The following is a 25965-nucleotide window of genomic DNA, read 5'->3' on the forward strand; positions in this document are numbered from 1 at the left end:
CCCAGGGTCCTGGAATCGAGCCCCACATCAGGCTCTCTGCTCAGCAGGGAACATGCTTCCCTCTCTCTCTCTCTCTCTGCCTGCCTCTCTGCCTACTTGTGATTTCTGTTTGTCAAGTAAATAAATAAAATCTTTTTAAAAAATAAAAAAATAAAATATTTTCCATTGAGACATAATATATATAAAAAAAAACAATTTTTCTGTGCTACCACCATTTTTTCTGGCACATAACCTGTGTGGCTATATAAAATATATCCCAACTCTGCATTACATTTTTGGGGGGACAAAATATATATTTTTACATCGTACATGTATTGAAAGTGATTTTAAAGTACTTTTTGTTAGAGGGAACGCATTACTTTTTGGTTGCTTTAAGAACATTTTACTATGTATTAAAATTCAGTAGAAAATTATTAGCTCCAGATGTGCTCCATGTATTGTACTAACCTAGAAAAAAAGAAAAAAGATATAAAATCATCTAAGAAAAATATTTTGGTATCAGTGATTAACGTTCCATTGTGAAGTCAGTGTAATCATAAACTTTAATATGTTAAGGAATTAACCTTACTTTTCTTCTGATAAGCTGTGCGGTCTGTAGTTGATTATCTTTGTTAAGGAATCTACTTTCTTTAAAAAAAAAAAAGAAACATGATATTAGGTGAAAAAAAAATAGTCTTAAAAATTAAAAAAAGGAAACTACTTTCAAAAATGTGTGGCCGTAGCGTTCATTGCAGAGTTCTGCCACTAGGGGCAGCATAATCCGTTATTTTAGGTTGTTCGCTGGGTAATTTGGGGTGTACATTTTCTGTGAGCGGAAAAATTCTGTAGCTTGCTTTGTGAGTTTGGGAAACCATTTACTGTTGGGCCTCAGGTTCCTCAACAAGGCTTTGGACTAGATGAGCTCCGAGACCCTAACAGTTAGAATTGTGGGGCTCAATGATGATTATTTTGGTTGTGATTAGGATGGAGAGAAGCAGTAAGGACTGAGATATAATTCCATTGTTTTTACTCTTTGACCTAGAGCAAGTCAATGTCTCTCACTGGTTCTTAGTTTTCTTCGTTGTAAGAGGAGATGACTTTCGTATTTCCCAAATGCTCGCTCCTCTGTCTACAAGCCAACGCTAGCTTCTGGTCAAACTGTTGGAAAATACAGAGCAAAGAAAGTTGAATGGGCTTCTTTCTGTGGAACCTCACAGAGTCTTTTAAGTGAGAATATGATAGATGCTGAGATGCTGGGCATAAAACAGTTGACCAGGGATGATGATGGTTATATTAGTTTCCTGGGGCGCCATGACAAATTACGACAAACTATGTGGCTTAAAAACACAGATGTCTGTTATCTTAGAATCCTAGGCACCAGAAGCCTGAAATCAAGATGTTGGGAGGGCTATGCTCACTCTGGAGGCTCTAGAGAAGAATCCTTCCTTGTCTCTGGTAGCTTCTCGTCGTCTCTGGTGACCCTCAAAGTCCTTCTCTGATGTCTACATAATTCCCTATCTGTCTCCATCTTCAAGTGGCCTTCTTCTCCACTTGATGATGTCTCTATTTCCATATCTCCCTCTTTCTCTCATAAAGAAACAAATCACTGGGTCAGGGCCCACCCCCTCTCCAGCATGACATCATCTTAACTCCATTACACCTGCAAAGACCCCAACATTTCCAAATCCGGTCACATTCGTAGGTCCCAGAAGGTTAGGACTTGAACACATCATTTGGGGGGAATCCACTACGGTGGTTATGATGATGATGATAGGAAGCAAAGCAAGAATAAGAGAAAGAAGATGATGATCAGGGTATCTCAGTGGGTTAAGCCTCTGCCTTTGCTCCTGGGTATCTCAGTGGGTTAAGCCTCTGCCTTTGGCTTGGGTCATGATCTCAGGGTCCTGGGTTCAAGCCCCACATCGGGCTCTTTGTTCAGCCGGGAGCCTGCTTCCTCCTCTCTCTCTCTGCCTGCCTCTCTGCCTACTTGTGATCTCTCTCTCTGTCAAATAAATAAATAGAATCTTAAAAAAAAAAAAGATGATGATAATGATGTGGGACACAGAGGCAGAAGAATAATTATTAAATTTCCTTACCTCCTGACAAGCCCCTGAAACAGGCAGAGTGACCCCCACCTTAAGGCTTTGCTGAGGGCAAAGGACAATCCTAGCCTGACCAACCCCCAACCCCCAACCAGGATCCTATAAGTCTACTTTAACAATTCCTTTAGGAATCTTTATCTCTAAACCTCCAAGATAGTGTCGAGAATCATTCCCAAGCATACGGCCCACTGACAGATATCTAAAGGGTCTCAGAGAAGGTTTTATTACTGATAATGAATAACCTTTTCCCCAGACAATAGCTAGCCCCTCAAGGTCCTACAAACCTTGCTTCCAAAATTCCTTAGAGACTTACATCATCCCTAACCCCCTCCCTGAGTTACAAGTATATAACAGACCACCCCTCACATCCCTGGGGCAGCAGCTCTTCCTGCCCATGGGTCCTGACTCCGTGCTTTAATAAACCACCATTTTGCACCAAAGATGCCTCAAGAATTCTTTCTTGGTCATCGGCTCTGGACCTCACCCCACCAAACCTCACCTATGTTCTAGAACTTCATCAATAAGACAAGAGAAATAAGTAATTATCAAGGACTTACTAGGGGCTTTACTCCATGCCTAAACCTCTCAAGGGCTTTGAAGTCTGATAAATGCGTTTTTTCTTAGATCTCACCTCTACAGAATGATAAGCCAGTTTTGGCCCAAAGCCCGACATGGGACAACTGGTGGTGTACCTGTGGATTTAGGTGACGAGGCCACACACACAAACACACACACACACACAAGGGCCACAGAAGGGAGGTAGTACTCCTATAAAAAACAAATTTTTTAATGGATCCCATGTAAAGCTTCATTGCAAACACCACCACACTACTGCTACAGGAAAGATCCCCACAAAGGAGCAACCCCCAGCCATCTGTGTTCTCTTTCAAGTCACCTCATGACTCCAGAGACAACGGTCCCCATCTGCAGTCTCTGTGTCTTTAACACCAAACCCTTTCTCCTCTCCCTCTTCGTGGGAGACCTCACCCATCCCAGCCTCGGAGTCCTCAGTGGACAGCGGGAGCTGTCTTCTTTGTACAACTAGTATTTTATTTTCCCCTCCAGTTTTATACATGTCTGTTTGTGGCCAGAGATGCTGGCTTCCCAGAATCCTGAGGCATGAGATTAAAAAAAAAAAAAAAAAGGTTTCTTTTGAACAAAGCTATTTAAGAAGCAGAGGTGAGTTCCAGTCAGAAAACCAGGAGGTGGTCTGCAGAGAGGGCGAAGAAAGTGAGAGGAGACGTGGGAGAAATGCTTGGCATTTAGAGAACACTGCATTAAGGAAGAACTTTGAACCTCACTTAAATTCAGGAGGGTTTTATGTTAGACCCCCGGAGGAAGAAAATGCAGGTGTTGTCCCTGGTTATGCATAAATGGGCCTATTAAAAGTGGAAATTAAAGGAATGCATTTTCTTCCTGCATTTCAAGGCCTTTTTGTTAAAGGAGATTTAGGTTTGGCTGGTCACTCACAACAGTGACTCATCAAGCTGGGCTTTGTATCCCTGGTGTTATTAAATATTTAAATATTACTCCCCCAGTGGTGGGTGGCCTATGAGGGCTAGGAAGAGGCAGTGGCTTTATTCGGTGGTTCTGGTCCGCCACCATGACAAAGGCTTCTGATCTGGGAGGAAGTGAGGTCACCAAAGGACAGGTCTACAGCGTCTCCAACCGGCTGGAAGGGAAGGCTCACCGAATTGGTCCCCCCAAGGACCAAAAGGGCTTGGAAGCCAGCACGGCAGAGGTGATGCGGAGATCAGAGACGGCTCGGAGTTAATGAAGATAGCTCGGCTAAGTGTTTAACTCATTAGTTCAGCTTTTATGTCTCTTACTGTTAGACTAATTCAAAGAATACATTATGGCACTTTCAGATAAATGGTTTAAACCCACACTAAGTGAGTCAGAAAAAAAATCAATTAATTTGTAAAACCTTCCTGCCGGAAATAATGTCAGGTCCGTCCTTTTCTGGGCTGCAGGTTTTTCGAGGTGATTTGGGCTTATGGTCCTTGAAGTTTCACCTTGTATGTGAAATAGTAGAGTGGGTTTGTTGCATGATGCCATTCGTTCATCTCCCAGTTAATTCCACAAGTATGTATTGGGTCCCAACAGTGCACCAGACAGAATGCTAAGCACTAGTGCTCTAGGGAGTGAAGGAATGTGACTTCTTACCTTCTTGGAGCTTATGATTCCTGGGAGCGGAGTCGACAGATAAACACATCGTGGCATGCCACACAGTGATAATGTGGTAGGGACAGAGACAAACAAATATATTTTGGAAGAACAGGGAGAGAAGTGAGACCAGTCTGAGTGGTGAACCAGTTAGTGTTTAATGAACACCTACTATGTGCTAGGGATTTCATGGGTGGTTGTGGGAGGGATAGAGGGAATGAAAGTTTTACTGGGCACCCACCTGATGGGCCAGGTAGAAATCACAAAAATCACAAAATTATCAGGGATCAGGCACAGCATTTCCCCCCACAGCCCTCCAAGACGGGTGTTACCCTCATTGTGCAGTGAAGATTCAGGGATTCTGAAAATTTTCACTTTCACAACAGAAAATTCCAGCTCTAAGATCTAACTCAAATATTTGGTTCTAAAGGTGTTTTGCTCCTGCCCCATTCCCTTCTGTGCAGACAGAATTGGAAAAGGGACCCATGAAGGAATGCAGGTATGCATCCTGCAAAAAGATATCAACTGTCAAGTATAAATTAAACCCAAAGGTCCTCTCACCTTGATTTTACTACTTCATTGATGAATCAGAAGGTATCTGAGGGTCTTAGGGTTCTGGGGTTCAGCATTCAGAACATCAAGCGTTACAGATGATAGATTCGGGGAAGCGCTGGCAAACCAAAACAAAAAAGTGGTTAATAACGATTTTGCATAGCAGAAATTTTGACTCCTAAGAAATGGACCAAAGAAAGGTGAGCACTTGGGGCCCTGGGTGGCTTAGTCGGTTGAGCGTCCGACGCTTGATCTCATCTGGGCTCCTGATCTCATAGTTGTGGGCTCAAGCCCCACGTAGGGTGTGGAGACTGCTTTAAAAAAGGGGGAGAAAAAGTTGAGCACTTGCCAGCGTCAAACCCAGACTTCTCTCCTGTATTCTAGATACATCTATCTAACTGCCTACTAACGTCTACACTTGGATATCTAGCAGGCATCTCAAACCTGACGTGCCCCAAAATGAATCCCTGATCCCCCCGCCCCCCGAAATCTGTTTCTTCCACCAGTGTTCCCAGTCTGTGTCCTAACAAGTCCATCTTTCGGGATGAAACCCAAGCCTTCCCTTCTCATCCAAGCCCTCAGAAAATTAGGCTAACTTTATTCTCAAAATGCATTCAGAGTCCAAGCACTGCTCTCCGTCTCCTCATCCGGCATCTGGTCCTGATGCTGACCCTGGCCTGGATAGGACCCCTGGCTTCTGTCTTTCCCTCTGCTCAATTCTCAACATAGCAGACACAGTGATCCTTTAAATACATAAGACAGATCATGTCACGCCTCTGCTCGAAATCTTGCACTGGCTCCCATTTCGCTCAAATTTGTTACAATGGTGTAAAAGGACTTGACATGATCTGCTCCCGTCCCTTCCTGGGCTGCTTCTCCTACTCCAGACCTCTTGTTCATCTACTCCTGGTATAAGGGTGTCTTTGCTGCTCCTTGATGTTCCAGGCGCCCCCTCCCATCTCCTCGAGAATTTGCTCTAACTTTGCTCAACTGGGGACACTCTTCCTCCGATACCTACTTGGTTAACTCCTCTTACCTCCTTCAGGTCTTTGCTAAAAGTTGGTCTTCTCTGAGAGGGACACCCTAACCACGCTACATGATTATATGATGGTGCAAACTGCCTTCTCTCAGCCCCTGGCATGCTCAGACTTCTTTGCTCTTTGTCTTAAAAAAAGAAAAAAAAAGGGGGGGTTGCCTGAGTGGCTCAGTGGGTTAAGCCTCTGCCTTTGGCTCAGGCCCTGGTCTCAGGGTCCGGGGATCGAGCCCTGCATCAGGCTCTCTGCTCAGCAGGGAGCCTGCTTCCCTTCCTCTCTCTCTCTCTGCCTCTCTGTCTGCTTGTGATCTCTCTGTCAAATAAATAAATAAAATCTTTAAATATATATATACATATATATACACACATATTTATAAATTTAAGTGTATATATATACCATGAATATCATCTTCCATCACATTTTATCATCTATTATATGTATCATCTGAACTCCCCTCCTAGAATGTAAGATTCACAAGGACTGATACCTTTGTTTTATTTACTCCTGGATCCCAAGTCCCCAGGGCAGTGCCCAGCACAAAGGAGACATACAATACATATTTTTAGAACAGATGAATGCAAGTCCCAAAGACGGGCCAGTCCCCCGGCCCATCAACCTAACTCTGAGTTCGACATCTTTATTTGTTTAACTGGGAAAGCCTGTCACCATCCTGGATAAAGAGAGAGACAATAGGATTTCATTTTTTTTCCAGTTAGTGCTCTCTGCTGATTGCATGCAAGCTAGGGATCCTGAATGTCATACCACCGACAACCCTGGGAGCTGGAAAGAGGGTAGCCCTGGGCAGTTAAAAATTCACAGCATGTCCAGGACAATCTTCCAATATGGGCAGCAGCTGGTTTGTCCCACAGGCAAATCCTTCAGAAGAGCACAGTTGCAACCCACATCATTTTCAGAGGACTTCTAATGTGGTTAGGAAACCTGATAAGATGTTTACATCTTATTTTTACATCTTGTTTTTATTCCCTTCCCAGAGAGGAAGAGCGGGCATTTTTGTGGCTAACCTTGTCCTGAAACAAAATCTATGCACCGTTCTGTGTTAAAGTGAATGAGAAAGTAGCAAAAGGCATCGTGACTATCTCCTGAGCAGGTTAAGAGGGAATAGAACACCATGCACAAGATTAGGAGTGTCTTTTGTGGGTATCACCGTCTGTCCTACGTGATCATTGGAAGCAGGGAGGTGGGAAAGTGGTACAGCCACAGGCAGGGCTGATAGTGGGATGATAAGGTAAAAATATAGGAGTCATTGTCTTGGAGGATAGAAAAGTGAGCTCACCATGAATCCCAGGAGGTGCGCCATACTGGGCTCAAGGTCCATGCAGGTGTGAAGTCATCTGTGTAAACCATCCATTAGAGCAACTTTGTTTAAAAAAAATAAATAAAAAATAAAAAACAAAGAAATATTTTAATGCCTAGAAAAGAAAAGTAAAATGCTAATAGCTTCAAAAATAGTCTTTGGATAGCTCAGTGGGTGAAAGCCTCAGGTCGTGATCCCAAGGTCCTGGGATCAAGCCCCGCATCGGGTTCTCCGGTCAGCAGGGAGCCTGCTTCTTCCCCTCTCTCTGCCTGTCTCTCTGCCTACTTGTGATCTTTGTCAAATAAATAAATAAAATCTTTTTTAAAAATCCCTATTTCAGGAAACCACTGCGTTGGGGCACCTGGATGGCTCAGTGGGTTAAGCCTCTGCCTTTGGCTCAGGTCATGATCTCTGGGTCCTGGGATCAGGCCCCATAGCAGGCTCTCTGCTCAGCAGGGAGCCTGCTTCCCCTTTCTCTCTCTTCATGCCTCTCTGCCTACTTATGATCTCTCTGTCAAAGAAATAAATAAAATCTTTAAAAAAAAATAGTCTTAATAAAAATAGTCTGTCCACCCATATCAAACTGAGTTTTTCATTCCCTGGCTTGATTTTTCTTGGTGTCTCAGACGGCCTTGAGAAAGAATGGCTAGTGATGGCGCTGTTCACATCCTCTTACTTCCTATGTGTAGAACAACCCCAGATCCCAGGATTCCTGCTGAAATAGGAAGTCTATGAAAGACAATCATGTCAACACGAGCTGTCAACACAGCCTGGAGAACGTCCAGACTCTTTGATCCACTCTGACCACCCCCAGATCTTCAAACAAACAGGTGTTAATTCTAAAACCACTGCATGGACACTAACCAAAAATGGAAAATGGTTTCCATGCCCAGTGGTGACAGGACAGTGAACTAAGAGGGATTCACAAGGGCAGCAGTCACACACAGGTGTGTGTGTGTGTGTGTGTGTGTGTGTGTGTGTGACACTTGGGTACGTGGATATTTACAGTATCCTCGCTTTCCAAGAACAGACAAAATGGGAAGAACCTCAAAAGTCAGAAGTAGGGGGCACCTGGGTAGCTCAGTGAGTTAAAGCCTCTGCCTTCAGCTCAGATCATGATCCCAAGATCCTGGGATCCAGTCCCGCATCGGGCTCTCTGCTCAGCAGGGAGCCTGCTTCCTCCTCTCTCTATGCCTGCCTCTCTGCCTACTTGTGATCTGTCTGTCAAATAAATAAATAAAATCTTTAAAAAAAAAAAGTCAGAAGTAGGAGTATGGCTACTGAGTCTGGTGCGTACTTACGATAGAATAATAGGCAACTGTTAAAAATAATAAGGTCAGGGCGCCTGGGTGGCTCAGTTGGTTAAGCAACTGCCTTCGGCTCAGGTCATAATCCTGGAGTCCCCAGGATTGAAGCCTGCATCGGGCTCCCTGCTCAGTGAGGAGTTTCCTTCTTCCTCTGACCCTCCCCCCTCTCATGCTCTCTCATTCTTATTTACTTATTTATTTATTTGACAGAGATCAAGTAGGCAGAAAGGCAGGCAGAGAGAGAGAGGAGGAAGCAGGCTCCCTGCCAAGCAGAGAGCCCGATGCGGGGCTTGATCCCAGGACCCTGGAATCATGACCTGAGCTGAAGGCAGAGGCTTTAACCCACTGAGCCACCCAGGCGCCCCATGCTCTCTCATTCTTTCTCTCAAATAAATATATTTAAAAAACTTTAAAAACAGCAGAATAATAAGGTCAGTATACATGTATAAATATGGGAAGATATCCATGTATGTAAACATCATGGAGGGTAGGCTTTTTTTTTTCTTGTTTTGTTCACTGACACAGCATCAATGTCTAGGATAGTACCAAGACATAGATGTGCAGTGAACAGCTTCTGAATAATAAATCTATTTCTTAGCCAAAAAAAAAAAGAGACCACAAAAGAATGCATACATTACAGTCAATTTTGTGTGTGTGTGTGTGTGTGTGTGTGTGTGTGTGTGTGCATGTATATAAACACTACGCTCTATTAGGATAGGCCGGCTATGCTCCTCTATGTTATTGCCTAACAGACAACCCCTGAATGAAACAATTTGTGTTGTTCCTCACTCTGAGTTGTCTGGGAGCCGTGCTTTTTATCACCTCCTGTCTGGTACTCGGTTGTTAAACCAGCTACTAACTGGAACATTGGTAGTTGAGATGGCAGAAAAGAACAAAGGCCCTGGAGGAATTAAATACTCGTGACTCATTGGGAAGAACTAGTCACGTGGTCTAACCCAACCATCCGCGAGCCAGCAGGTGCGGTCCTACTACGTGCTTGGGAAACTGGCTGGACCTCTCCTGCAGAGACCACAAACGACACATCGGAAATACCCATGGAAGTGTTCAAAGATGGTTACAACTGAAGCAAGAGAATTAGAGGAGGATGGGGGGGTTAACTTTTAATTTTCATTTGGTATACTGTATTTTTTGACATCTTGCGAATAATTCGCTTTATAGTGAAATATTTTTACAAGTGGGTGATAAAATTTTAAAGTATACATTAATATGATGAAATAGGCAGCAGCTCTAGAAATGTTGAGGATGTGTTTTTATAACGTGCAGAAATTTTTATGGTGTGATATGAAGTGGGGAAGGTAATAGAAGAGTCCTTTATGTGGTTTCATTTCAATTGTCGAAAGAAAAGCTTAGAGAAAGAAATGCTAGGAAAAGTTATGCCAAAATAGTAGTACTTCATTTGGGTATATTTGGGTGATGAGATTATGCCTGTTTTCTTCTCCTTTTCTATAATACTTCCTTAGACTCTGTAAGTTCGCCAGAATGATTAAATGTTGCTATTATAAAAAGAAAAGAGCATACACTTAAAAAAGGCTGATCTCCAGGGAAAGGATGACCTGATATGTCAACTTTCACTTCTAAAACATAAATGAGCAAATATGCTCATTACTGTAACTCTTCAGAGAAAAAAAAATTAGTAATAAATGGACATTGCCTGTCCCAGAAAACCCTTGTGTTAGATGATTTTGCCCAAACCTTGCAAATAGGCACGGGATTATAGCACAAATCGTTTCTCTCTGGGGCTGTTCTTTTAATATAAAATGGGGAGAAAAATGAGTTTTTATAAGGATTGCTTTCCATTTCTGTTCTAAAGTAAGATTTCTACAAAACTTCGAATAACAAACAAGTGAATTTTCTGTGTTGCCAACTTAGATCATTGTTTTCGACTGGTCTTCCCGAGAACACTCAGAAACAGTGTCTGTGTCCTAGTTGTCTCATATATGTGGGTGTAGCTACTTCACATATGTTGAATCAGAGAATTTTAAAACCAACAAGACTCCCAGCAACAACGCTTTGATTGAAGTGGGAGCTCAAAGAGATAGGAAATTGTACTAGTGAACGTGCATTGGGCACTTGCTATCGGTCATACGCCCACATAGTGGGAGGTATCACCCTTGGAACTATTGATATTGGAATCCAGATGGTTCTTTGTTCTGGGAGGGGGGGCTGTTCTCTGTTCAATTAGGGTGTTTTCGTAGCATCCCTGGCTTCTACTGACTGGATGCTGGTTGTATCCCCCCTCAGTCATGACAACCAAAATCATCTCTAGACCTGGCCACCTGTCTGCTTGATGACCTTTGCGAACCAGTGCCATCCAACCCTTTTACGAATCCCCAACGACAAAGGAGACGTTACGATGGCCATCTTAGAGAGGTGAAGTGCGTGCTTCTAGATGACAAGCAAGTTAAGTGCCAGAAGCAGGGTTTAAATCCAGATTCCCCACAACTCCATGGGGTAGTAACTGCCCACGAGTAAACATTTACCCTTGTCAGGCACGGCATGAAGCTCTTTACTCGTACAAATAGTCCCCGACTTAGCACTGTGCGGCTTAACTATTTTTTGACTTTGCAATGGTGTGAAAGTGAGATGCGTTCAGTGCAAACTGTGCTCAGAGTTTTGAATTTGGATCTTTGCCCGGGGTAGAGACACGCTATAGGATCCTCTCTCTCGTGATCCTCAGTCCCCGGTCAGTGATGCAATCAGGAGGGTAAACAGCCAATGAGCTGATGACCCTTCCATCTGTTGACCGTGACCATTCTGTTTCTCACTTTTGGTGCTATATTCAATACACGACATACGATATTTAACACCTGCGTGTGAAATAGGCTTTGCACTAGATGAGTTTGCCCAACGGTAGGCTAATGCATGTGTTCTAAGCACGTGTGAGGTGGGGACGAGGCTAAGCTCTGCCACTCAGGGAATGCATTTTCGACTTCATGAACTGATATATTCAGCTTATGATGGGCTTATCCAGATGTCACCGCATCAGAAGCTGAGGGAGATCTCTCCATCTTTGTAGATCCAGATGGTGATGGGAAGCAGTGGATGCAGGTAGGATTCTTGTTCTGACATAGGAGCAGGCTAGGCTTGGCAAGTTTGTACAACTTGGTCCAGTTCATTGAGCTAAGAAGCTGCAAATTCAAACTAGAATGAAGCACCGTTTGATGTCACAGTGCACACTCTTGACCTTCTGGGGGAGCTTCTGTTCTAGGACACGTGTTGCCTGGCGGGGGGAGGGAAGGACAAAATATGATTTTAAAAAGTTTTTTAGGATTTATTTATTTATTTTAGAGAGAGAAAGAGAGAGAGAGAGAGAAACAATGGGGGAGGGGCAGAAGAAGAAGGAGAAAATCTCAAGCAGACCCTGCCCCCTCCTGCTGAGCGTGGAGCCCCAATGGGGGCTCCATCTCACGACCCTGAGATCATGACCTGAGCCGAAACCAAGAGTGGAATGCTTACCCAACTTAGCTTCCTAGGCAACCTGAGAAAATATGATTTTAAAAGTAAGGCTTGCTGGCGCATCTGGGTGGCTCAGTCGTTAAGCATCTGCCTTTGGCTCAGGTCGTGGTCTCGGGGTCCTGAGATTGAGCCCCGCATTGGGCTCCTTGCTCAGCAGGGAGCCTGTTTCTCCCTCCCTGCCCCCACCCCCACCCCCGCTTGTGTTCCCTCTCTAGCTGTGTCTCTCTCTGTCAAATAAATAAAAAATAAATAAATAAAATAAAAGCAAGGCTTGCTGTAATTAAGCTCACTGATCATCTATTCTTTCATTCATTCATTCATTCACACATGCATACATCATATATGCCCAAACCTTGAGGTAGCTGTATAGCATAGTCCTAAAGAGCAGGGTCTCAAATCCTGCTCCACCAATTCCTAACTCTATGGCCTTGGGCATTTCGCTAAATTTCTCTGAGCGGCAAACCTCAATTTCCTCATCTGTAAAATTAGTAAGTGCCTACTTTTTAGGATTATTACAGAGACAGAATGAAGCAATGTGTGGAAAATGCAGAGGGTGGCATGATGGATATAATTTTTTAATAAACATTATTATTGTTGTTACTTCCCAGAAGGGATTGAGCTGGCAAAGGTCTACATGTGTACAGGGTTGAATAATATGAAAACAGCCAAAGAAAAATCATCACGCAAGGGAAAGGCATTGGAAATGCCAAAACAGTCCTGAAGCAATCTAATATAATAGCATTTACCTGCTGTTGTATAACTTAGGTTTGGGGAAAAAAATCCACATTAACCCAAGTTTGGCATTAAAATTACAAAAAAAAAAAAAGATTTTGACTTTGTGTTAGCAAATGCAACGAGATATCCTTATAACACAATTCCACTCTAAAGAAACAAAAATAATTCTATAATTTTCTAAATATCTTATCATCGTTTTGCCTGTTTCTAGTTTGAGAATTTGGGGGCGAAAAAGAAAACAAACTTCTGTTGCTAAGAACATTTCAATAAATGAAGACACTCTCTGCCCACATAGATGCCCCCTGAACCAGCTCTCCTGTTCTTCCCCCAAACCAAATTACACACAGATGTATGGTTATGTCTGAGGATGTTTATTAAACCTAGTCGTTTCAGTTCTGAATTTAGTTACAGATTCAAGACACCACATGGGAGGGGAGAAAGGATTGGAGAAGTAATGTAAGTGATTTCTCCCAAGGAACCTGTGCTCTATCTGCTTTGAATCTAATTGTCTGCCCTATTTTATTTTATCCTTATGTAAATTGGTTGTATGTTCTAAACATCATATGAGAAGGCCAAGTCTAATATCTAGGGGTCAGAATTTCGCACTGGAAGTCTTGTGGTCATTAGTCTTTCTCAAGTTACCCCTAACTAAAATCCATGCAACTAGCTCATTTATCCACCCTGGATCTTTCTGTTTCCAACTTGGGAGATTAAAATTAAAAGGATAATACATTAAGAAAAAAACACACTAGAGTCCGTGTTAGAATAACCAGATTAATCTTCCTGAGGTGTAACTGGGTTAATTTGTCTGGGAAGGCAGTAAACATAGTGGTTAACTGTGGGGCCCTTCAGAGTCTGAAAAGACCAACTTCAGATCCTAGTTCTGCTACTTGCTTTGACAGGCCGGGTCGGTAATGTCCCCCAAGGAGTCTTACCACCTGGTGTTCATGTCCCTGTGTAACCCTCTTCCTCTGGGTATGGACTGGTCTGGTGACTTGTTTCCAACCAACAGAATATTGCCAAAGTGACAGGATGCCACTTCTCTGAGACTACGAGTTCTGTCTCACTAGAAGATTCTCTCCTTCACTGGCTTTGATATTGTGAGCTGCTGTGTTGGAACAGACATGTGCCAAAGGACTGAGGGCAACCCCAGCAGGGAACTGAGGCCCTCCAACCAACAAGCAACCATGTAAGAGCTTGGCAGTGGACCTTCCCCAGTCAAGTCTTGAGATGAAACCCCAGTCCTGCTGGCACCTGGTGGCAGTCTGTGACAGCCCACGTGCAGAGTTCCTAGCCAAGCTGAGTCCAGACTTCTGACCCTCAGCAAATGTTAAATAATATATAGTTGTTTTTTTAAGCTGCTAAGCATGGAGTAATTTGTTATGTAGCCATAGATAACTAATATGGGGCTGTACCATCTTGGGTTAGCTACTAAACCTTTCTGAGCCCAAGACCCTCAACTGTAAATCGGGGATGACAATATCTATTTCTCAGGTTGGTTGTGAAGATTCCATAGGCTAAATGTTTAATATTATAGCTGGTACCCTGTGAGCTTATTTTAAAATTTACTTTTATTTTATTGACAACGTTTTATTTTTTTTTTTAAAGATTTTATTTATTTATTTAGAGAGAGAGAGACAGAGTGTGAGTGGGGGGAGGAGCAGAAGGAGAGGGAGAGAGAGTATCTCAAGGGACTCCATGCTGAGCACAGAGCCCGACAGGGGTCTCGATCTCATGACCCTGAGATCCTGACCTGGGCTGACATTCAGAGTTGGACGCTCAACCGACTGAGCCACCCAGGCGCCCCTATTGACAACATTTTTGTATTCACCATGCACACCAACCTCGGAAATTAATTAATGCAATGTACAGGAGATTAAAATAGCTAAGTCGATTTTTTTCATAGAAATCACACGTCAAGAAATTCTGTTACAGTTGACATGGAAGAAAGCATCGTTCAGATTTCTTCCTCCTGAATCTTGGGCAGTGAGGGGTGGGGGAGATAGTTGGGTATCCGTATGCCAGAGGAAAGAAGACCCCAAAGGAAGAAAACGAGAAACAAAAGTTCCACAGAAATATCTAACAAAGATGAGTGCATACATACTTAATATGAGTGAAATGATCTACCCATGGTTTTGTCTGGCAATTGTCAGGGAAGCTGGGGAGTCTCGTATGTGTTGGCGGAACAGAAGGCACTCTGAGAAACCCCATCAACGTTTCACATGTGTGTACTCTTTAGTCTATTGGCTCCATTTCTAGGAATGTATTCTGAAGAAATTATCGGGAGACGTGTACCAATATCGTTGCAGCATTGCCGATAAATATTAGGTTGAAACATAAAATATGGATGATATTTAACCATTTTGATGTATGAAAACAGCAATTTCACATAGTTCTATTGAGAAGGAGAGAATGAAACCACCCAGAACAGAACCCAAATGGAATTGTGGAATAATGGAGTTTTACACACACACAAACACACACTCTCTGTATATGAATGGCGTCAACATAGTGAGTGAAGAAAGCAGCTTACAAAACAGCAGATCCCCCCATGACACCTCCCCCCATGAGTATTTTCATGGAGCTCTGAGGGTAGTGAAAAAGGCTCAGAAACAAGCATATGAATGCTAATATTTTGTGCCCTCACTCCCCCCTCCACCATGTTTCCTGGTGGAGGGACTTCCTGTCTCTTCTCTGTCTGACCCCTTATAACAGGCCAGGGGAGGAGGGAGGACTTCTCTGATTGGTCACTTGTCAAGGATGAACTGGGCATGCACACTGGGCACTTCGTCTTGCTGGGTCAGCCTGGTTCCAGAGCTGGCCTCTGGTCATCTGCTCCCCACTAAGCCAGGCAAGTTTAGGGGAGCCGGGTCTGCAGAGAGATGTTGATCGTTGTCGAGCTCAGCAATGACGGGGTGAGCAAGTACATCTCATTTAGAGGCAGAAAGCATTAGAAAGCCCACTTGGTTACCTACATCAGCCATGTCTTCCAGATTTGCTTTGATCAGTGAGAAGAGATCATTTGATCTCCTTATGTATCCAATAAAACACCCTTACATAGCTAACAAAGAAGATATTTCTTGGACCTCCCCCTGCCCCCGCAAATCCCTAATGCACACCATTCCCGTAAGCCTTATAAAGTCGAGCTGTATCTACATCAGTATTAATATCTGTATATCTAAAACTGTTTGCTATAGGGATGTCTAGGAAGGATAGCAGTACAGAAACTCTCATCTTCTCTTCATTGCTTTGCCGTTTTGTAAAGACCATAGATCTATTAGGTAGTTGGACTTTTCCTGGGAAATTAAAGAGGGGCCTTAAATCTCACAGCTTACCATCTCCGTCTTCCATAACACTGGTCTATCCAGGGAACAGACAAAACATGTGAATAGAACAGCAGCCAAAAAGGGTCACCATAGGAGAAAAAATTCCCTCAATTTCTACTTGTTCGAAAACTAATTCATTATCTCCCCACTGCCCGCGAAATTGGCTCTCGCCTCCAACTAACCTGTTTTTGAAAGCAGAATCACTTTTTTTCCTATTTGCTCAGGCTAGAAACCCAAACCTTTGATTTCTGCCTTAGAGTCCCTGTGCTCAACCTGTCGCTGGGTTCTTTCTTTCACAGGATCTCTGTCCTACATTTTTTTTTTCCTTTTCCATTCTGCCTGCCAGAACTTTCTGCCTAGCCATTTCCAATTTATAGTGCTCTCTTCACATCCAGTTCCTTCCAACCAAAACCATAGTCTGACCGTCTGTCTTAAAGCAACTCCTCTGCCTCGTGTTCAAGGTTCTCCCCAATTTGCTTCTACCTGACCAGTCTTTCTCCAAACTGCCCTTTCCACAGATGTATCCCCTCCCTCTCCTTCCTCCCCTCCCATGGTTTGTAACCCACGCTCACCTCTAGGGGGAGCCCAAGACTCTCCCCGCTTACCTCCCTTTGATTTTGTTGCCCAAAGCCAATAAGGCCACCTTAAAGGGTGAAGCTTTAAGCTTTAGCACAAAATCAGAATTAAATTCTGATTCCTTCTCCTCTCAGAAGCATCCTGGCCAACTTGAATCACTATGAATACTGACAACATGGACAGTCATGACAGATACCATTTCTTGGAGAGCCAGTCCCATAACAGTTGGGGTGTTTTTCCTGCAGTGCCTCATTTAATCCTCCCCCAAACTCTATGAAGTATTCCATTTTCAAAATGAGGACGCTGTGGCTCCGTGGACCCTAGGGGACTTGCCTGAGGTCAGATGGCAAAAGTCAGTGATGGAGCTGAGATGCTAATCAGGCCTGTCTCCTCCTAGGCCCGAGCTCTCAACCTGCACACGGCGCTTTCCTATAGCCCCTGGGATAGATGATGGTGACTGGGCCCAGGTCTAACTTCTCTGTGTCTTTCCGACTTCTTCTGTCTTCTCATTGCCAAATGGCAGTAGTGCAAATCTGTATTCGTTTTCTAGGGCTGCCATAACAAATTACTACCAACTGGGTAGCTTAAAACAACAGAAATAGAGGGGCATCTGGGCGGCTCGGTGGTTGGGCATCTGACTCTTGATTTATTTGAGAGAGAGAGAGTGTGTGAGCATGAGCTTGGCAGCGGGGTGGGAGGTGTCAGAAGGACAAGCAGATCCCCCACGGCATTGCAGAGCCCAACATGGGGCTCGATCCCAGGACCCCAAGATCATGACTGGAGCCAAAATCAAGAGTCAGACACTTAACTGACTGAGCCACCCAGGCTTTCCCCTGCGACACTTTTAAGACCAATTCTCAGGCTTCAACCAAGACTTATCCAATCAGACACTCCAGGGCAAGTCTGGGAATGTGTGCTTAAAAAGCCCCCCAGGGCACCGACGCCATCAGATTCAGACTCCTGTATCGTCAGTGGGAAACAGAGCATTGTTACGACAGACATTAGCACACACAGGATTCCATTCACTCCAACAGTGCCCGGCAGGATAAAGGTGGAAAAACAAAATGAGAGCAAAGGATGGGACCGGTGTCGACAACATTTTCCGATGACTTTCCATTTGGTCCTGAGCCTCCAGTGGCAGAAATGTTATCCGGACAGGGCCAGGAACCACCTTGCAGTGACATTGCATGGACACATTATAAATTAAAGACAAGCAGCAGGGGGAGAGGCAGAGGTTGAAGTAGGTAGAACTGTGTTGTTGTTGTCATCACTCCCTGCCAACCAACCCAATACGAAGACACATGGATCAATAACAGAATTTGAAATCTGCCTTCAGGACTGTCAACGTTCGTAAGTTTAATTGAGAAGCAAGTTTGATTCAGTTCAACACGCATCGGTTGAAGGCTTCCTGTGTGTTCGGTCCTGTTCTGGATACTTGGTTTATCCCACTGAAGATACATACGCACCTTGGGGAGTTTACAGCTCTGTGTTCGTTCCCAATCCTCTTGCGAGCCTCCTGGGTGTAATCTGAAACTGGCAGCTGTTCTCAGAGGGCAGGGAGAGACGGGAAAATAAGGCAGGCTGGTCCAGGTTGGTATGTGGAAATTTTCATCAGCAGAGGGAACTTACATTCAAGGCTTGTTTTGAGTGGCAAGATGAGTGGGTCTCTGCACCCACTTGCCAAATTTTGAAGGTTTATAAACAAACCCTAACTGGGGTCACGTATACAGTGCAGGTGTTCTCAACACCACATCACTATCTCAAGGCTGTGCTCTCGGAGCAGCCTCTGAGAGCAGGAAAGGCAAGCAGAACCCGCATTCCAAGGACAGGGAGCAAGTGAGAAGTCTCCAAGTGCCCAGGTCTAGCTCATGGGTCAACTAGCAGTCACATTGTTTTGATGACATCTGCCAATAATTCAAGGAGATCAGATTGTATGCACACTATATCATTGAGTTGCAAGGTTTGGAGCTTTCAGGAGAACACTAATTCTTTTTTTTTTTTTTTAAGATTTTATTTATTTATTTGAGAGAGAGAGGGATTTAGATAATGAGTGGGCGGAAGGGCAGAGGGAGAAGGAGACTCCTCGCAGGGCAGGGAGCCTAATGCAAGACTCCATCCTAGGACCTTGGACCATAACGTGAGCCAAAGGCAGATGGTTAACCCACTGAACCATTCAGACACCTGGGAGAATGCTAATTCTTGTTGAGAAAGGGAAAAAAGGATCTTTCATGGCACCGAGTAATTGTGAAATATTTAAATGGTTCAGGAGGCTGAGTTCATGATAGAGTTGAATAAAATGAAGATTGGAAAGGAAGAGTAAGCCCCTACAATCAGGCCAGAAGATTATTTTCAAGGGATGTGAAGCAATGTAGGGGAGATTTAAAAAAAAAAAGGAAGAAAGAAAGAAAGATAGAAAGAAAGAAAGAAAGAAAGAAAGAAAGAAAGAAAGAAAGAAAAGAAAAGAAAAGAAAATGGAGGAACAAAAGCTTAAATGAGGAAATTAAATTCAAGCGTTCGGGTAAAAAAAAAAAAACTGGAGTAATTAGTATTAGCTGCTTCAAAGGCCAAGAATTTTATTATACTAGTTTGGGACACTTCTGGCTGTTCATGTCCTGCATGCACATCATGGCAGGTGGGCAGAAAAACACAAGGAATGGGGTAGGGTTCATCAGCTTAGAGTTCCTCCTGAAGGTTCTGAAGCAGTGCTGTCTGTTAGAAATTTCTACAATGATGGAAATGCTCCTGTGCTCTCCTAGACCTAGCCAGATATGATGCCCAGTTCAATGTAAATTCAGAGAGACAACATATGACTTTTTTCTTGTAAGGATGCTGGGACAGGGGCACCTGGGTGGCTCAGCGGGTTAAAGCCTCTGCCTTCAGCTCAGGTCATGATCTCAGGGTCCTGGGATCAAGTCCCGCATCGGGCTCTCTGCTCAGCAGGAAGCCTGCTTCCTCCTCTCTCTCTGCCTGCTTCTCTGCCTACTTGTGATCTCTGTCTGTCAAATAAATAAATAAAATCTTTAAAAAAAAAAAAAGGATGCTGGGACATACTTTATCAGAAATTCAGATTGAACAGTGTGTCTTGCTCACATGTGACTACTGAGCAATTGAAATATGCCTCGTGTACCTGCAGAACTGTCATGGAAATATTATTTAATTTTGATTAATGGATGTAGTTACGTGTGGCTAGCGGCCAGCTCAATTTGAAAAAATAGGGTACGTGAGAGGAACTTTACCAGCATGAGATTTCCCTGGGGATGGCATTTGTACTCAAATTCCTCATTCTGGGTTCTATATGTCAGGAAGTCCCATTTCTGTGTCCAAGAAGCACCCCCAAGGGTCCTGTCATGCTGGGAAATCTTGAGGAGCATGTCTGAAAGAGTAATGACCATAATAAGAACAAACTATTTATTGAGCAATTATTATGTGTCACGAGACATAGTTTAAATATGCTATGTCCCTGATTCCTACCAACAACTCTGCAGGTGAACACGATTACATTTACTGCACAGGTGAGGAACATGTATGTGGCTCAGAGAGGTTAAGTGACTTGCCTAAGATCAGAGCTGCTAGTAGAATGAGCTTACATTCAGGTTACATGACTGAATAGGGTAAAAGATTGCATCCAACAGAGACTCGTTAAACCAAACGGTAGACAGCAAGGAGGATGGGCACCAAAAGGACATGGAAATTGACCATGACTGGCAGGGAAGAGGGGTGTAGGCTTTGGTATTTTGGTAAACGGTGAGATGACACTGGGCGTGTTACATGGCTTCCTTGAAGTTACATTGTCTCATTTTTAAAATGAGGTGAAACTTTATTTTATTTGAGGGATAACAGCAGAGATTATGTGTAAAGATCTGGCAGGCACTCATAAATGATCAGTATACATGGTAACATAGATAACAGTTATATTTTCTTTCTGATAACGAAAACATGATCTACGAGCTATGTGGCTCACCCAAAAGAGTTTGATGATGTCTAAAAGGTCTCAAGGACACGATTTTATTTTTATGCTGGAGAACACAGGTACACCTGCAACATTTCAGAAATTCTCTAACACCTTGAAAATCGAGAAATTGTGCAAGTTCTGTTAATACCAAGCCTGTGACAATCGTGAGGTCAATAAATTAAAAACAACAACAACACACTGACTCTGGGGTTCTAAAGGACACGTGGTATGTTGACCAGGTCCAAGCTATTTATTCTCAGTTTTTAAAAAATGATCAGGTGTGTAAAATTGACATCCTCATGGATTACCCTGCACCTTGACCCCATTTCTTAGTCTATCACTCCTGAGTCCCGCCTGAAGAAGTTTAGGTCAGGAGTGGGTAAAGGTGAGGGGTACCTGGTGCTCACGTTGCTGAGTCATTATATTGTGTCTCACATTTCCACGTATCTCAAATGTGCTGCACTAGGATACTCTCCATCCTTCCAGAATGATGATACCAGCCTGAATTAAAGCCTCACTCTGGGACTTTAACACTTCCCAAAAAGACCTCTGACAATCTGTGTGAGTCAGGGTTCTCCAGAGGAACAGAAGCAAAAATGTGTAGATGTAGAGAAAGAGATTTATTTTAAGTCATTGGCTCACACAGTTATGGGAGCTGGCAAGTCCAAAATCTGGAAGGTGAGCCAGCAGGCTGCAGAACTAGGAAGAGCCGGTGCTACAGTTGAAACCCAAAGGCCATCCGCTGGCTGAATACCCTCATGCTTGAGGAATCACTCTTTTGTTCTATTCAGATCTTCAACTGATTTGATGAGGCCCACCCACATTGCAGAGGTTCATGGGCTCTCTTCAAAGTCCACCAATCTAAAGAATGCTCTCACAGAAACACACAGAATAATGTTTGACCAAATATCTTGACACCGGGGGCAAGCCAATTGGACATAAAACTTCACATCACACAGTCCAACCAGAAATGACTACATCAAGCCCAGGCACTTTCCTCCTAATGAGGTATTGAGCCCTTATGCCAAGCCTACTGGCTCAAATCCGTAAACCAACCTGGCTCCTAATCCCAACAACCCTTGTCATCTGGTTTCCCAAACGTGGGCAAACAAGAAACAAGAGAAGGAGGTAGAGTGAAGACTTGCCACAGGCACATTCTAGAAACAGGGAGAAGTGAAAGCACACAGCCTGACAGTGAGGAGGCAATGGAAGATCTCTAAAAAGTAGATGGAGGAACGATAAAAGCTCAGCGGCACAGGGCCTTTGAGCGTTAAGACAAATTGTTCTACTTGCTTCATGGAGTGAAGCTACAATAACAGCCTATGAGCAGCTTGATCAAACCTTACCTGAAGCTGTCAGGTTTTTAATTTATATACGCCAATGGATTCCTTTTTTGATTGAGCCAATTTGAATCGATTTTGAGTTATTTACTAGTACATAATACCTGACCGATAGAACACCTGGTCTTGAGAAAAGAGAATTTTGACTAGAAAAGAATGAGTTGAAGGGATGGTCTGACAATAATAATAGCAATATCGACTCAGAAAAAAATGTACCAGGCATCTCGTATGTTCCAGAAACTGCCCAGAACTTCACTGACTTCTCACAAAAGCAAATGAGGTTGGTGCTATGATAATCTCATTTTAAATGAAGATGTTAAAGCTCAGAAAGATTACGTGACTTGCTCAAGGTTTGCACAGAAGGGAAATGGACTGAACAGGTCCAGCAGAACACGTCCTACTGTCTAAAAATATGCTCTTCTCATACTGCCAGGCAGAGAGCTGCACGAAAGAGGGTATGAGCTGCAAGAGCACGGTCAGAGGAGAATGGAACCACCAATCTGTACAGTGAGTGATAGGGGAAGATGGGACAGGTAATGAGGCTAAGAGGCTGCTGGGACCCAGTGCAGGTCTGGTTCCTGCCATTATTATCATTCAGTGATTCCCATGTAGTTCTGAAGTTACTCATCATCATTACCAACAGAGCTATGCCCAACCACTGCCCAGGTTCAAATCAGGGTTATATTGTCAGGATAGCCATAATCCATTTATTCATGCAGCAGCCACAGGGGTGTCTCTGCCTTAAGCACACTGCCTGGTGAGCAAGACAGTCGGGAAAGACATCAGGAAATAAATAATGACACCTGAAACAAACAAGTACACCTGTAAATAATCACCATGTGTGGTGATAGCACCAACTGTGCAAAGGGCTACCTATAAGAGACAAGAACAGAGTGTTATAAAAAGAACGAGGATACCTGGTTTAAATAGGAAGAGTCTGTGCAAGTGTGGGGGGTAAAGCCTCTCCTTGGAAATGTGATTAAATAGAGGCTTTGATGTTTAAATGGGCACATGCATCCTAAGCAGAAAGAACCATTTGTGCAAAAAGGGAACTTGATTTGCATGTTTAAGGAATCAAAAGAGGACAGTTACTGGGCAGGCGGGTGTCTTGCAGGGTCTTGAGGCCCCCACTGACACTTTTAATTCTTACTTTGTCTATCCCTCTTCTCTGTTTCCTGAGAATCCTCCCCTGGCCAGATAATATGCAGGGAATAGGGATATGGTGATTAATAGTGATGATGATAATAACGCCTAATGCTCATTGAGGACTGACCATTCGTTATTAGAACTCTTGTCCAAGATTGGAGGCAGAGTCTTCTGGATGTAGGCAGCTAGTTGATAATTTCCCAAACTTGGCAGATCAAAAGAACTCCTTAAGGAGTTAAAAGCAGACCCTTCTCCTGGAGATTTGGATTAAATAGGTGCAACTCCTCCTGGAATTTGTGTTTTTAACAACTTTGACAAACACTGGCCTAAAGCAGTGTAACACAATGGCTTTATTTTTTTATTTTTATTTTCTTCCTTTATCCTGGACAGATCCCACTTGGGTTCAGTAGCAACTTCACTCCTTGGCAGTCGCCTTGCGCAAACGGCTCCACGTCTCTGAGCATCATCAGTCTCCCCTTCTGACGAATGCGGCCAATGACAGCACCATCTCCTGGCGCTGGTATGAAGATCAGGTGAGCTAAGATCCCTCGTGAACGATGACGACACTAACAGGATGATGATGAAATGCCGCGTCATCAGTTGTCCTAGATCATGGTTGGTGGCTTGGAGGACTGCCCTGAGGCAGGGCCCAGTTCTTCTGACCTCAAGCGAGGGTTGTCGGATGACATACAGGAGCCCTGTTACACTGGAATTTCAGATAACAAGGCAAAAATTTGAGTGTAAGTATCTCCCAAATATTGCATGGGCTATACTTATACTAAACAATCATTCATCAGAATCGTTCATCAGAAATTCCAACCTAACGGGGTGTCCTGTATTTTCACCTGTGGGATCTCATAAGGCCACCCTAGCCTGAGCCCCAGAGCACCCCTCCTGCGGATGCACGTGGGCTCCAGTCTAGGCGCCTCCACTGGCCAGGCGTCCCCAATCGATCCCAGAGGGGCCGCTCACGCTTCCGCCCCGCTCAGGCAGCACCAGCGGCGCCCCGAGCGGCCAAGCCCCACGCGCCGGCCCTGCCGCCCCGCCCTGAGCAGAGGGCGCCGCCCCGAGGGGGGCAGGACAGGCCCGGCGGTTGGGCTGTGTGGCGTCCAGCCGCTGCGTCCCACGGGAGGCAGAAACTCGCTCGCCATGTCGGCTGCGGAGGCGGGGGCTGTTTTCCGCCGAGCCAGGGGCAGGACCCTAGACGCGTTTCTCTCAGGTACTGCCGGCCTGTCGCTCGGGGAGGGGATGACTTCAAGGCTGCGGAACCTTCCGCAGGGGGAACCGTCGGTCTGGGGGCGCGCGCGCCTCCAGCCGGACCGCTTCGGGGGCTGCACCCGGGGCGGGGGTGGGGATGGGGAACCTGGGGACCGCAATAGCGGCCTCAGCGCCCGCGCTTAGGGCTTCGAGGGGCGCTGTTGCGAGTTGGCGGAGGGGCCTCGCTGGCCGTGACCTAACTTGTCTGAGAGAGGAGTCAGGCAGCAAACCGTGCTTCAGAGGAGCCTGGGCTGCGCAGTTAGACTTGCTTTCAGCCCTGCCTTGGGCACGTGACTCAGGAGGGCCCGGCCTCAGTTTCCCCACCTGCCCGCGGGGGACACAAACCGTGATCTTGTGTGCGGCGCTCGTCCGCGCTCGCTGCGTGTGAGATGCGGCTGTTTTTATGGCGATGGTTCCCCGGGATGTGTTTTCTACTCCTCAGGCCCGCTTACTTCCAGCGAGTGGGGTCATCCCCCGGAATGTGCCCTGTGCCCATCGGGACAGCGGGGCGGGAGGGCAGCCAGGCCCGGCTCAGAGTTCAGTGCTTGGGGTTTCGCTTTAGTCCGCCTCGTGGTAAAAGTGTTTGGGGTTTTTGTTTTGTTTTGTTTTGTTTTTTGTTTTCCTCCGGGGGAAGCGTGAACAGCTTAAAAGGATTTTTCTGACCCAGTGCCCGGCATGGGCTAAATGAAGGTTAGCCGCCGAGCCCTAAGTCAAGAGGGAGGCACGTTCCTGGTTTCTGGGTCCTCCCTGGCTTTTTGCTGCTGCCTGGAGTAAAGATTCCCTCGCAGGCACTCACCCGTTTTGTGAGCCCCCGGGGACATCACCCAGATGCCCTGCACGATCTGGCTCCTGCTCACCTTTCTTGCTTCATACCTGCCATCCTGCCCTTTGCCCTGTTTTCCTGCCGCGCGGGTTTTCTCCAAGGCCTTTCTTTTTCCTCAGCTCCCATAGCTGATCGCTGGGCTGATAGGGCCCTGCCCTGTCTCGACCTTCCAACCCTAGTTAAAGTTCGGTGGTCCCTTCCCGGGTCGTCTTTTTCCGTGGCTAGCCCAATGTAAGAAGCAGGTTCCTCCTCAAGGTCTCTGTCCTAAAACCTCCTTCTTTTTCTCTCTCTGCAGCTCTTGTGGGGAGTGGCAAGGCTCTGGAAGAGTCTGTGGGAGCCCAGAAATATAGCTGTGGCAGATTTTGGAAAATACAGTCTGCAGTTGTGCCCATTTTCTAAATATTTTAATAGGACTTCCCCCCCCCCCCCACCCCAGCATGAGGTTTTTGAGATTTAATCTGTGTCGATGTAAGTAGCTCTAGTTCTCCTGGGCGATATTCTCCTGTATACCTTCTGTTGCTGGATTTGCCGAGCAGCTTCCCCGAGGAAGGGGTGTGTTATCTGATGGTGAAGGATGAGTGTGAGGTCAGCAGGCCCTGAAGGGAGGAAAGAGCGCTGTGGACGGTGGGTGGGTGGAACAGGTGTCAAAGTCTGCAGCTGGGCGGGTTGGGAAAGGGAAGGATGGGAGGTTGGTGGGGAGAGTAATTGAGGAGTTTTGTCTCTAAAGAGTATGGAAGAGTTTTAAGGTGCATGCGTGAGGAAACCAGGACCCAGATCAGATTTCCATTTTGGAAGGAATCATCTAGCGGTGGCAGTGACCGCAAAAGCATTTCTACATCGGAGGAATTCAGGGTGCAATCCGATTGCCAGCTAGAGCC

The 25965-nt window shown here is 44.9% G+C and overlaps 1 protein-coding gene across 3 annotated transcripts in view; it reads left to right on the plus strand.

Annotated features, from left to right (window-relative positions):
- The first annotated feature begins 24020 nt into the window (after positions 1 to 24020).
- Positions 24021 to 25965, plus strand: part of CPPED1 (calcineurin like phosphoesterase domain containing 1) — a 100434-nt gene continuing 98489 nt past the window's right edge. For 2 of the 3 annotated variants that reach the window (XM_032836279.1, XM_032836281.1), the window contains exon 1: positions 24021 to 24226. In XM_032836279.1, the coding sequence (XP_032692170.1) occupies positions 24157 to 24226 (70 nt within the window). In that variant the 5' untranslated portion in view covers positions 24021 to 24156. The remainder of the gene's footprint in view (positions 24227 to 25965) is intronic. The other variant, XM_032836280.1, reaches the window with a different exon arrangement.

Source organism: Lontra canadensis, unplaced genomic scaffold, assembly GCF_010015895.1.
Source record: "Lontra canadensis isolate GAN:19392208 unplaced genomic scaffold, GSC_riverotter_1.0 scaffold91, whole genome shotgun sequence".
Taxonomy (NCBI): Eukaryota; Metazoa; Chordata; class Mammalia; order Carnivora; family Mustelidae; genus Lontra; species Lontra canadensis.